General features: G+C 52.1%; 1 protein-coding gene across 2 annotated transcripts in view; it reads right to left on the bottom strand.

Moving 5' to 3' along the window:
- ACSS1 (acyl-CoA synthetase short chain family member 1) overlaps positions 1-14,309 on the bottom strand; it is a 41,865-nt gene that overhangs the window by 14,426 nt on the left and 13,130 nt on the right. For both annotated transcript variants that reach the window (XM_082360166.1, XM_082360165.1), the window contains exon 3: positions 5,640-5,839. In XM_082360166.1, coding sequence (XP_082216292.1) covers positions 5,640-5,839 — 200 coding nt within the window. The remainder of the gene's footprint in view (positions 1-5,639; positions 5,840-14,309) is intronic.

Below are 14,309 nucleotides of genomic sequence, written 5' to 3'. Positions count from 1 at the left end.
GGTTCATGCTGACGCCCGGGGCCCCATCGCCTGCCAGGGTTTCCCTGCGGTCTGAGCCCTGGGCACCCACAGTAGGAGCTCCCCGGCCTCACTCCCCGCAGCCCGCAGCATCTCCCAGGACCACCTCCCCAGTGAACTGCCTGCACTTGAACTCTTGCCTCAGGGCGGCTCCTGGGGGCCCTACCTGAGTCTCCCTCAGCTTTCCAGTCTGAAACGTGCTTTCTAGAGACATGCTCACAGCCTCTCTTCCTCCCAAGAGCCCTAGAGGTGGCACAGCCCCGCGGGCCACCTGAGACCCCTCCAGCACAGGCCTTTGCCTGGGTCAGAGAGATACTCTGGACTGCTTGGGGCGCCTAGGGCAGTGTCATCAGCTCTGCACGCCAGGCCCCGGCCACACACACTGTTTGCTCCTCAGGCCTTGGCAATCAGTCACCTTGCGGAGACAAAGTCAGGTGGACAGAGCCCGCCTGAGACGCTCCAGGCCTACATCCCCGAGCTGGGACTGTCCAGGGAAGCTCCCTGTGGGGCAGGAAGGGAGATGGCCCAGCAGGTAGAAAGGGACCCTGCTCAAGGGCATGAGAGACAAAGAAAGCTCAGGACCCTCTGGAGAAAACAGCGGCCCCTGCCCAACCTGGGTGCTGGAATCCCGGCCGCCGAGACACAGGCCTCGCTCCCGGTGCCCATCTGCGCGAGGCCTCCCTGCCCGAGTGGTTCTCCAGGGCAGGAACCTCCGGGCCCGACACGCCCAGTCCCCAGGAGGTGCTTGGGGAGCACCCTCTCTCTGCGGTCCCCGAGGGCGGGCAGCGGGGCCGTGGCAGGTGCACGGCATCAGCGCAGGCAGCATCAGCAGATGCTTCGGTCTGGGGGGGATTCACTTTCACCCTGGCTTTTGATCACGTCTCAGCTTCTGTATCCCATAGCCAATTACCAGAAATTTAGTGGCTCAGAACCCCCATTTTTTTTTTTAGCTCACAGTTCTGTAGTCTGGGTGAGCTCGGCCGTGAGACTCTAAGCTGGGTTCTCTGCTTAGTCTCACGGCCAAAATCAAGGTGCCGGTGGGGGTGGGGGCAGATGTCACCTGGAGGCTCTGGGGAGAATCTGCTTCCAAGTTGCTCAGGGTGTTGGCAGAAGTCAGGTCCGTGTGGCTGTAGGACTGAGGCCCCCATTTCCTTGCTGACTGTCAGTCAGGGGTCGTCCTCAGCTTTTAGAGCCACCTACACCCCCTGCACACAACCTCCTTCATCTTCAAAGCCAGCAAAGGCAGGTCAAGTCCTTGTCACTTGGAATCTCTCTCACCTCCCTCTCTGCCACATGTTTTCTGCTTCAGCCAGAGAAAGTTCTCTGCTTTTAAGGACCGGTGGTTACACCGGGCCGACCAGCATCATCCCCCCATTTTAGGGTCCCATCGCATCTGCAGAGGGCTTCTGCCACGTAAGGTACATATTCACAGGTACTGGGGAATTCGGGCGTGGACAACTGCTCGGGCCACTGTTCTACCCCCACAGCATCTCCCAGAGCCATTCTCCACCCTCCCCATGCCTCCCTCTCTCCACTTCTCACACAGCCTAGAGCAGGAGGGAAGATAAAGGAAGAGGAGTGGCCAGAGCCCAGAGGCCAGGCCAGGGGGCCGGGGCCGTAGAACAGGACATACTAACCGGAGTGGCTGCCTACTCACCGTGAGACCTGGTCGCCACACTGACACGCTCCTTCCCGGGGGTGGACAAAAGACAGCTGTGAATTCTCTGACCTGGTCTCACGCCACTTCTCATGGACAAGTAGGGTCTAGGCCCCCTCCCCTTAAATCTGGGATGGCTACAGACTGGTTTGACCAATAGAGTATAGCCAAAATGATGCTATGCATATTCCAGGGTCAGCCTTTAGGACAAGTGGCAGTTTCCTTGCTTCCTCTTGGAGTCATAAGCCACCATGTAACAAGTCTGACCACCTGAGGCTGCCTTGCTATGGGGAAGCCCAAGTTAGTCATGTGAAGAGGCTACATGAACAGAAAGAGACCCCTGGCCACCCCCAACCATTCAAACCAATCCAGCCAATATCCCAGATATCACAAAGCAGAGGGAAGCCATTTCTACCATGCCCACCTGACTCCTGCCCCACAGAATCATGAAACATAATAAGAAAATATACTGTTCTAAGTACTTACTTTTGGAGTAGCTGGTAACACAGCAATAAATAACCAAAATACCACCCTCACTGAGCCAAGAGAACACAGACACTTGTCCCAACAGGGTCTTGCCCCCAGGAAACTGACACCTGAATAGTTGGACATGGAGGCCGTAGAGTGCTGGGGAAGAGCCGATTAATGGCAAAGTTCTAGAGAAAAGTTATAGGACTTTCCCCTACTGAGTCCCTCAGAGCTGACTGGGCCCCTGCCTTCCCATGGCCTGGCTGTTTAGGATTCCTGAGTTCTGGGAGTTGCCCAGCATCCAGCTACTAATTCTCCAGAGTCGATTGCTTTTGCTTGTTTCAAAGAATCTTAACAGAAACACTTGGTAACTGTGGCCACATCAGCAAGAGAGGAAAGGAGCAGCCTAATGTAATGTTGAAAGCATTGGTAGAATGCCTGGGTTCAAATCCTGGGTCTGTCACTAAGTAGCAGTGTGACCTTAGGCAAGTCACTTAACCTTTCTGTGCCTTAGTTTCCAAGACCAGATGGCTTCACTGGTGAATTCTACCAAACAGATAAAGACAAATTAACATCAATCTTTCTCAAACTCTTCCTAAAAATTGCAGAGGAGGAAACACTTTCTTACTCATTCTGTGTGGCCAGCTTTACCCTGATACCAAAACCAGACAAACAGATCACAAGAAAAGAAAACTACGGACCAATATCCCTTATAAACACTGATGCAAAAATCCTCAACCAAATGCTAACAAACTGTATCCAGCAGCATATTAACAAGATTATACATCATGACCAAGTGGGATTTATTCCTGGAATGCAAGGATGGTTCAGCATACGAAAATCAAGGATAGATATATAGATCAGTGGAATAGAATAGAGAACTCAGAAATAAGCACTCACATATACAGTCAAGTTATTTTTGACAAGAGTTCCAAGACCATTCAACAAAGGAAACAATAGTCTCTTCAATAAATGGTATCACTGGATATGCACGGGCCAAAAAAAAAAAAAAAATGAAGCTGGGCCCTTACCTCACACCATATGCAAAAATTAACTCAAAATGGATCAAAGACCTGGGACTTCCCTGGTGGCACAGTGGATAAGACTCCGTGCTCCCAATGCAGGGGGCCCGGGTTTGATCCCTGGTCAGGGAACTAGATCCCATATGCATGTTGCGACTGAGAGTTCCCATGCCACAACTAAGAAACCCACGTGCCACAACTAAGGAGCCCATGGGCTGCAACTAAGGAGCCCATGGGCTGCAACTAAGGAGCCCTGGAGCTGCAACTAAGGAGCCTAAGACTTTGCATGCCACAACTAAGGAAACTGCCTGCTGCAACTAAGGAGCCCACATGCCACAACTAAGGAGCCGGCGAGCCCTGGAACTGCAACTAAGAGGCCCGCCTGCCACTACTAAGACCTGGCACAACCAAAATAAATAAATATTTTTAAAAAAATGGATCAAAGACCTAAATGAAAAAGCTAAAACTATAAAAAACTCCTAGAAGAAAACACAGAGGCAAATCTTTGTAATGTTGTACTTGGCAATGGAGTCTTAAATAATACACCAGAAACACGAACAACAAAAGGAGACAGATGAACTGGACTTTATCACAATTAAAAATTTTTGTGCTTCAAAGGACAATATTGAGAAAGCAAAAAGACAACCCACAGAATGGGATAAAATAATTGCAAATCATATATCTGATAAAGGTACAGTATCCAGACTATCTAGAGAACTCACAACTCAACAACAACAACAAAAATACAAACGACCAATTAAAAAAATGGGCAAAGGACTTAAGTAGATATTTCTCCAAAGAAGACACAAATGGACAAGCACATGAAAAGATATTCAATGATATTAGTCATTAGAAAAATGCAAATCAAAACTACAATGAAATACCACTTCATACCCATTGGGATGGCTATAATTTTTTTTTAAAGGAAAATAACAAGTGTTGATGAGGATTTGGAGAAATTGGAACCCTCATACATTGCTAGTAGAAATGTAAAACAGACTAGCTCCTTTGGAAAAGTTTTGCAGTTTGTCAGTAAGTTAAACATAGATTTACCATATGTGCCAGCAATTCCATTCCAAGGTATATACCCAAATAATTGAAAGCAGGTATTCTTGTACATAAACGTTCATAGCAGTTCTATTCACAATAGCCAAAAAGTAGAAACAAGTAAAAATACCCATAAACAGATAAATGGATAAACAAAATGTGGTTTATTCATACAGTGAAATATTATTCATCTACAAAAAGAAATGAAATACTGATACACACTACAACATAGATGCACCTTGAAAACATGATGCTTAGTGAAAGAAGTAGAACACAGAATGCCACATACTGTAGGAGTTCATTTTTACAAAACCTCCAGAACAAGCAAATCATAGAGAGAGAAAGCAGATTAGAGTTGTCAGAGGCTGGATGGAGGGGAAGTGAGGAATGCCTGCTTAATGGGTATGAGATGTCCATTTGGGATGATGGGAAAGTTCTGGAATAGTGATGATGGTGGCACAACATTGTGAATGTGCTTAATGTCTCTGAACTGTACACTTTAAAATGATTCAATGGTAATAGAAAAAGGGAGAGGGTAGAAATAGCAAGAGTATTATCTCATATAATATTTATGAAGACTAAGTTAAAATGAAGAGAGATGGCCTTCACAAACTGCTTAGAACAAAACCTGGCACACAGTAGGTGCTACAGAGCTGAGGGAGAGAGAGAAAGGAGTAGCAGCACCAATGCTTGAAATTAGAGGGGAAATGTTGGAAGGGAGCAGAAAGGCTCCCCAGTCTTTCCTAAAGAGAGTGGTCAACAGAGGTCTGAGAACTATGCCCTTCAGCTCTGTCCATTACCCAAAGGCAAGTCTTCTGTGAGACACAAAGAATTCGCAACAGCCCCCAGGGGAGCCAGCTCAGGGAACCCTCTAGGATCTCAAGGGAGCAGGGGTCAGGCTGCACAGACATGAGGCCACCATTCAGACACTCAGCCCTCCGACACCAGAAAAAGGAAGGAGACGATACTGCTCTGCACACCTGTCTGGGAGGCTCTGACCTACCTGCACACAGAAGGCCTTAAAGACACACCACAAGGCCCACGCCTGACTCCAAGCCTCAGGAGATGGCCCACCCCGTCATTCCTCACCACGGAAGACTTCCAGCTGTTGACCTGTGGAATCTTCCCCATATCTCCCCAGCCTCATCTCACCCTACGTTTCTTCCCTCCTCCACTGCAGCCACACAACCTCCTCCAGCCGGTACCTATGCCATTCCCTCCACCTGGAATCTTCCTTTCCTTCCTCTGGTTAAATCCAACGCACTCAGATCTCAGCTGATGGAGCAAATGTTCATTCAGCCATGCGCTGTCCCTGGTAGTGTCCATCATCTGCATGTGTCACTTTCAGTGATATCTGTCACCACGCTAAGTCCCTGAAGGCCAGGGGACCCAGGTGCCTCCCTCCCTCCCACTGCCCACGTGCTCACCATCATTGATCCTCCCAGCCAAGGACCCCGCACTGAAGCCAGCAAAGACAACAGTGTGGATGGCTCCAATCCTGGCGCAAGCCAGCATTGCGGCCACAGCCAGCGGGGAGACAGGCATGTAGATGGCTACCCGGTCCCCTCGGTGGACTCCATGCCTCTTGAGCGTGTTGGCCAGGCGGCACGTGGTCTCCAGCAGTTCCCTGCGGCACAAGGAAGGGAGGGCTGTCAGAGAAGGGGGAGGGCCGGAACGCATAGTCATTTGGCTGGAATAATTCTTCAGACTGCAGGCACTGGGGCCCCGGCCAGCCAGAGGGAGGGCAGCCACTCCAACACTTGATGCATGGAAGGCTCTTTTCAGAAAACATTGTAACTTTGTAGGCTTGTCCTGACACAGATTCACGGCCACACTGCTGAGAAAAATCGCCTGTCCCCGCATCCACTGAGAGCAGGGCTTCTCAGAGACCTGGGTCATCCGGTCCCGGAGTCTTCTGACACGTCCTCCCCGAGAGGCCCCTGTTCTCTGGGTCAGCACAAGCCTTGCTGGGCAGGGGACCCCAACTCTGCGAAGCCTCAGTGATTTGGGAAGGAAAGCGGCCCGCAGCCTGGGGCAGGGCTGGGTGGTGAGGGACCGGGACACTGTGCCCTGCCTCTTGTGCCCACATGGTCCCTGCCTCCACTGCAGGGGCTTAGGCTTGGTCAGCCAGAGAGCAGCATCCCGCTGAACAAGCTGATTGGCTTGGGGTTGGCACGGAACCCAACACAACCCCGAGAGGATGACAGTCTACCAGAAACCAGAACAGGAAATGGAGGAAAGTGCAGGAGGGCAGAAGCAGGTGGACGCTGGGTTCAGCACTGCTTCCCACGTGGTCCCACTGAACCCCACTTCCCACAGGAAGGGACATTTCCCATTTTCACTGCTCTTGTTTTATTGTATTTGTTATTTAACAGAAAGCTGGCATGGAAGGGCAGAGTAAGTCCGCCCCACCCGCGTGGCTCCACCCTCCTGGCCAAGACCCAGGAGAGTTTGTGGTTGCCCTGTGCTCAGAGGCCCAGAAAGGGGCAGCCCAGCAAGGGCCAGCAGGAAATGAAGGGTGGGCAGTGACAGGCCTTGTGGGAGACCAGACGAGAGATCACTAGTGTAACCAAGCAGGACCTTATGGGGCCTTCTTGGGACAGACCCCTCCCCCATATCCTCTGCTTTAGCTCCTCTCTAAAGTACCTAGATAATAGTATCTGATGCACATTCCTGAGTTGTTTTACAGATGTTAAAACCCCCACCAGATGGAAGAAATTAACTACTTGTAGCCTCCGGACCTACTGGAGCCTGAGGATTGATAATGTTAACAGCCCCGTTACGTCACCATCAACCAGAGAACTGTGGTGAGCTGATCACATACTCTGGGACTCCCCTCCCTCACCTTGCCTTTAAAAAGGCTTTCCTCAAACCCATCGGGGAGTCGGATGTTTTGAGCACCAGCAGCCCTGGACTCCTTGCTTGGTGCCTGCAATAAACGCTGCACTTTCCTTCACCCCAACCCAGTGTCAGTAGATTGGCTTTACTGTGCACGGGCGAGCGGACGGACCCAAGTTTGGTTCGGGTAACACGAGTGCAGCCTGCGCTCCCCCTCGACTCCTGCCAGGCTGGCACAGTGCCTCTCCGGTAGGACCCTATCCTTTCTCCTTAAGGCTTTAGGAGGACAAAAGCGCCATTCACTGACCCCATCCACCGCGCACCTGAGCTTGTGATGAAAGAAAGAGCACCCCGACAGCCCCCAACAGCAAACTCCCCGGAGCCAGGGCCCAGAAACACACCTCCTGCGTGCAGCGAGGAGGCTAGGATAGTCTGTGACAGCACTAAAGAGGCAGCTATGGTCAGTCACACAGAAGGATAACTTAAGCCCAGCGCAGGTGCCATTTTCAACAGCGCTAAGGACTTAAGGAGTCGGTGCTGGGGAGATGGAGGCTCAAGTGCGTCAGAGGTCAGTGGTGATGAAATCCAGTCCTTTTTCTGCAGACAAAAGGCAGCATTTTGAAGTTGAGGAAGGCACAGAACCATCCAGACAGAGAGGCCTGGGTTGCTTTCTATAGGAGCTGCACAGGCATGGGAGCTCACCTTTCTCAGCTGCCACAAGATCACCTGAGAAACAGCAGGCCCCTTCCACCTTGTTTAACTGTCACGAGTGTTAATGAGAAGCTTCACCCACTCAGGACCCTGCCAAACATTCAGTAGAGATTATCTTTACCATCAGACGTCTTTGTTTGAAATTACTTTCTGGAAGTACTAAAATCAACTAATTCATTTTGATGAATTTGTAAGATGTTAAAAATTCCATTCTAGGCACCACAGGGGCGAGTAAGGCACCAGACAAAAGAAATGAGAGGGAAAGTGTCCTCCTGCAACCCAGCTCCCACTGGGGAAATGAAGGCACATGAAAGTGTGATGGGCGTTTATCACCTCAGCTTCTGGTACAATTACTGAGGCAGCAGGGAGAGCTTTCTGGAAAGGTTGGCTGTGGGGAGGAGGAGCAAGGCAGCAAAGGGGAAAGGATTCCCTTCAGGGGCAGAAGTTGCCCGGCGGTCAGAGCTGGGCAGCTGACCTATAGCCCTGGGAAGGTCTGGAGACCAAGCTGAAGTAGCCCAGGTGTTCCCTGGAGGATCGAGGGGCCTTATCATGGGCCCTGGAACTGAGTCTGCTGGGTCCCACACTCTTGCTGCTGCATCCAGAGAAGTTTCTGATAAAGAATCTGATCCGGGTGAATCTCTTAAGTTCACTCCCCTTCCCATCCTCTCTGCCAAGGCCATAAAACTCAAGGTCGAAGAGATCCTTGAAGCCTCCCTGGGGTTCCTGGCCACAGCGGTCCAGCCTCTGCTTAAACATCACGTTGCTGGGAGTCACCCCGCACAGCATTAAACAGTCTTCCTAGAATCAGGCCAAGACTTGTAGCTGTTCCACTTCCACCCCTTGGTCCCAGCTCAGCCCTTTAAAGATGTCCAGAGAAAATCTGTCATTCGATGATAGCCCTTCAGATTCCTGAATACCCCCCACCACTACCTCACAAAGCCTTTTCTCTCCCAGGTTCTCTCGCCCAGCCCTCCATGACGCCACTCCCATTCTCTAGAAACCCCCAGGTTATCAAACGGACCCCGGCACTCCCATGGTATCTGCCCGGGTCAGAAAATGGAATGCAGACCCTTGACCCCAACTCTACATTTAACCATGTAAATGAAGAATACATTTATTTTCTAATGCCTGACAAAGGTGGCCCAGATTCAACATGAGGTCACTAACCCACTGACCATCGCCACACACAGAACAGGACTCCAACCAGGGCTCCTCCATTATCACAGTCAGCAAATTAATTTTTAAAATCGGACTTTCCAGACTATCCATTTGTCCCTGTTTAATTCCATCTCAATTTCTACTCATCTTTCCAGTTCATCCATTATTTTTTTAAACTTGGATTTTTCATTTTAAGCTTTTGCTTTTCATTAGCAATCTCCTCCAGACTTAGAACGCTGGAATATATGGTCAGCAAACCTAGGTCTTCAAATCACAAAAAAGTAAGTGTTATTCAAGTGATCCTGTGACCCGAGGTACTCAAAAATCACTCAAAAGCAGTTCTTGGATACTCATAACTTCTCAGACTTTCACAAACCGAAATGCTGTTTCTGTATCAAACAGATAATGCAGCCACTCAGTGACGGGCGCTCTGGGCTGTGGCTGCAGGATGCACTGGTGTCCTCCTTGCCTGCGGGATCTTTCTAAGGGACAGTGCCGTGCAGCTTTCTGAGAAATGATCTCAACAAAATGAGTCAGAGTTCTATTTTCAAGTGCCAGGAGAAATATAGCATTCGTCATGCAGGTTCTGAATAAGACATCTACGTTTGTCTGTGAGTAAACTCCTCAGGGCCGTGCCTTCCATGTGGACGCATGCAAATGACAGGCACAAATACACAGACTGGCCTCATATTCAGGGTGCTGAACACCAGCAAAATGCTGCCTTGGTCTTGGGGGAAGGAAGGAGACCCTTCTACAGCCAACTCTAAGCTTCAAGTGGGAGGAGCATTCATCCAATGCTAATCCGTAACCAACACGACATCTGCCCAAACACAGACAGAAGAAAGGCACCTCTGGCCCAGCTCAATCCAAAACAGGACACAGCTGGACAGCCCCAGGGGAAGTAAGATAAGCCGTGTGTGTTTGTGTGTGTGTGTGTGTGTGTGGTGCTGTTGTATTTAAGAAACTCATCCGGAATGCATGCCTTGCTTACTTGCTACCATTACTCCGGCTCTTGTGCTCATTAAATAAACACTGGCTAAGAGGCTACCTCTTTCTTTGTCCACCTGCCTCACTGAGTATGAGCTTTACTTTGGCAGAGATTTGTTCTTTGCTTTCCTCCCAGCGTCCAGAACCGGGCCTAGCTCAGAGAAGGTATGCGACAGATATCTGTGGAATGGAAAGGAAGAGCAGGTAAGCAAGAAAGGACGAGAGCCCTGGCGGGCGCAGGGCAACTGGAGCCCGAGCTCTAACCATGAGCGCCGGTCCACTCTGCAAATGCCTCCCAGCCTCCTGTACCTCCTGTACCCTGGCAGGAGACATCCTGCCCCTCAGAGAGAGCGATGGGCAGGACCGCCCCACTGATAGGCCAGCACACAGCTACTGTCCTCTGCATTTCCTTCTGCCGATAAGGGAAGGAACCCAGGGAACTGTGTCGATGTGTGCGTGGAAGGCCTGTGACAGTCACTTCTTTCCTCCAAGCCTGGTGCTGAGGGGAGGGGTCAACACCATAGTCCAGATGCAGGACTGGACGGGATACATCTTTCTTCGGTACACTTTTCTAGACTTTGATATTCTCTTCAGCCAGCCATTTCTGGAAGATGGAGGTGGTGAGAGAAGCAAGGGCTGGCTTTCGGAAAGCGGAGCACGGCAAGGGGGTCCCCTTCTCACAGGGAGAAGCTCACCAGGCCTCGGGACCAACTCCTTCCCTCTGGCAGACTCCTCTGGCCCAGACATTACTGTAGCCACTAAATCTAATCTAACGTAATGACATGTGCTTGCTCTGCTACTTACTGCCACCGAGAGAACAGAAGCCCAGGAAATTCAGCTGAGCGGGCTCATAACCCAAGTATGAAATTCCTCTCATGTCATGATTTGATCACGTGACCGTGACCTTGAGCAAAGGTAAGCTGCAGTGAACTATAAAGCAGCTGCCACATGTCAACACAAAAACACCCAAGCTGCCATTGCCAGGGAAGGCCCCGGACACACTCAGCGTTCACAGAAAACGAGAGCTGAACTGCCACAGCTGACACCAGGCCAGCCAGTGAACTTGTGATCACTAAAGCTGCATGTTTTCTAAATTTCTTACAAAAAATAAATGTATTCTCCTTGAGGCTTTGCTACATTCTGCAGAAAGTTCTGGACTCAGAGAATTTCCCTCTCAGGAGAGTGCCTCAGTGAACGACATCTGATCAGAGATGGGGCTCCCACCCAGCTCTCCATACACCCAGGGTCTAGACTGTCCCAACCATAGAATGGCCTAATAATAGGACCACTACTAAGGTGGTCTCGAGGACGCCTGTGGTCTGAATGTCTGCAGAATCCTAACCCACAAAGATGATAAGATGATAGCATTAGGAGATGGGGCCTTGGGGGGTAATTAGGGCATGAGGGTGGAGCCCCATGATGGGATTAGTGCCCTTATAAGTGAGACCCCACAGAGCTCCCTTTTTCCTTCCACCATGTGAGGACACAAAAGGAAGGCACTGGCTGTGACCCAGGTGGAGGGCCCGACCAGCAGGTGACCGTGCTGGCACCTTGATCTTGGACTTCCAGCCTCCACAACTGTGAGAAATAAGTCTCTGTTATTTATAAGCCCCCCCACTCCCCGTGGTCAGTGGTTTTGTCATAGCAGCCCAAACAGACTTAAGACAAGACCAAATGTGAAGTCCTAGGCACATATAAAGGCATCCTATAAACAGTAGCTATAATTATCGCAGAATGGCAGAAAAATTAAATTGGTGAAAATCAGTGGTTCCTTAACAGCAGGAGGGAGAGTGAAAATGCCAGTTTGCTCTTGTGTAAATCTTAGGCAGCCATGTCACTGGCTCAGGGTGAATGAGAGTCACCAGTGTATTCGAATGTGGTTCGAGAATCCCTCCCCTGAAGGCCCACCTGCTCCACGTGCCCTGCGGTGGTTGTTGATGGGAAGCCCTCGTTTGGGGTGGGAAGTGGGTCTGAGGATGCATCATCCACAGTCAGGGCTGCTGCCAGCTACAGATTCCAGGCACTTGGCCATGGCCTGGGGTTCCGAGAGCCTGGAGGGAAGGCAGGCCCACCGCCATGCCTGTGCACCCCGCCCACCCGCCACCTGCCGTGTCACCCCACCGCCTCCACCAGCTGCCCCGTCTTCTCCAGCCACGCTTGCCACCCACTGTGAGCACAAGGAGCCTCCTCTCCAGGCCAGCCTCGGCCACCTGCAGGCCCACGGGGTCCTGCCTCCTCAGCCTTCCCCAACCCGCTGGTGTTACTGCCCAGAGAAGCCTCCTCCTGCCCGCCCACTGCCACCACATGCACAGTTCCTTCAGTGACAGCAGGAACAGCACTGCTCTGAACCCTAGGCACATCTGTGGAGCACTCACAACAGCCCGTGGGCTGGGAGCTACCATCACGACCCCATTTTCCAGATGAGGAAACTGAGGCACAGAGGAGTTAAGTGACTTCTCAAGGCTATGCAGCTGAAAGGGTCAAGGGTCAGGTCAGGATTCAAACCCAAGCCTGGCTCCAAGGGCAGCTCTCAAAACCCACAGCTTCAGAACAACTCACACCCTATTTCAGAGGTTCCCAGACCTGAGGATGTTTGCCATCTGCCAACTCCATCGTTATTTATGTAACATTTTTCCTTGGATTGGTTTAAATGAGCAAGAGAAGTGTTCAAAGCCGCTCACTGTGGTCGAATCGAGCCTTCCGCTAATCAGGACGGAGGAGAACTGGGGCGGGGTGGGTGCGCTTTTCTTCACGCTTCAGTGTTTGGCTCCACATTCAGAACCACCTGCCCCAGGGTCCAGCTCCCTCTCATCCTAAGTCTTTCTCTCCCACTCTTGACGCAGCCCTGGTGGAACAGAAGTGACGGGTCAGACTTGAGAAAAGGTCTGCCCTCTTCCCTGATTCACGCCTGATTTCCCTTGGACCTCGGCACTGGCCTTCAGCCTGAGTCTTGTCTCCGGAAAAGAAGTTCTTTACTTTCCAGACTCAGAGCCCCGCTGACATCGAGGCAGCCAGTGCCAACACACGAAGAAACCCAGAGGCTCCCGCGGGCTGGTAGCCCTGGGCAAGAGCGGTCTGAGGCCCCAGTCCAAGGACAACCAGCAGGGAGAATGGGGCTGTCGGCCCAGATGGAGCAAAGGAATTCACCCTCCCAGTGGCCCAGAAACCTCGCTCCAGCTTCCCAGAGGAAGTTTAACTGGATCTGTTGATGGGAAATTGCCAGGCCTCTCACCCATCCGGATCCCCACTGTTCCCAGGTTCAGATGAGGTCCAAGACAGCCACAGGGGGTCAGGAGACAGAATGAAGGGCCAGGCAGGCCCCCCAACCTGGCCCATTGCCCCTCCTCTTGTACCCACAGTGACCCCTCCTGCTTCCAGGGCCCCGAGGTCCCCAGAGCCCCTCCAGCACGTGCACTTTCTGCTCCTCACAGCCCCGCAGTCACACCAGGACTCCACAGCCCTTAGGCCCACCTTGTTCCGCAGCCGTCCCTTGTCCCTCTTAGAGGCCACCTGGAGCCCTCAGGCACTGACTTCTCCTCCCCAGCTGGAATTGCGGTTAACATGTGTCTGCTTGTCTTGGAGGTCCTGGAACACATGGCCCTGCTCAGTGAAGAGGTGCGATGTCTGCACACGGACCTACAGGCCTGTCACCAAGTTAGCGCCACAGGGCAGCCCGCCGTTTACACCTTCACCGCCTCCAAGATTCCACAGCACATCTCACAGATCAGACACTGCTGGGTCCAAACCCCGTTTCTGGCATTTCCAGCTGGATGAGCCTGAGAGCCCCCTAAGCTCGCTGGGCATCAGGTCCCTCACTTTACAACCCAGGGTGACCGGGAATACAAACTAAGATCATAAGTGCCAGTGGCCCACACAGCAGGGGCTGCCCCAGCCTTAGGGTCAGGGCCAGGGTTAGGGTCCGGGGACCTGGAGGACAGCCAGCCCCTGGCTGGTTACAGGGAACCCTCCTGCGAGCGGGTCTTGGGCAGCAGATGGAAGGGTCCAGCACGGTGGGCACGGGGGGCTACACGTCAGCCGAGCATCAGGGTGGCCCTGCAGGGTCTCAGGGCTGCCTGCCAGGCTGCTCCTTCCAGGGGCCTTGATTTTCCACCTCAGCCAGAAGAGGAAGTGGCCAAGGAGAGGGCGGGGAGGGCGGGGGAGGGGCCTGGGGTGACAAGCACCCGAGCAGGCCTCCGTGCTGCCCCGAGGGGACCCAGCGCAGCCACAGCAAGGCTGTCGGCCCCCCTCCCCCAACCAGGTCTGCAGCCGCCAGAAGCCGAACCACACAGCTGGAACAGAAGCACCTCCTTAAAGACTGGTCCCCAAGGGGCCAGCGCCCCTCCCCTCCGCAGGCTGCTGCCCTTCCACCTCCCACAATGCAGCCCCCTCCAGCATCCCCTGCA

The sequence above is a fragment of the Balaenoptera borealis genome (assembly GCF_965194805.1).
Source record: "Balaenoptera borealis genome assembly, chromosome: 16".
NCBI classification, from domain to species: domain Eukaryota; kingdom Metazoa; phylum Chordata; class Mammalia; order Artiodactyla; family Balaenopteridae; genus Balaenoptera; species Balaenoptera borealis.
Note: the sequence above shows the minus strand (reverse complement) of the source record. Positions and strands in the feature narration are given on the sequence as shown.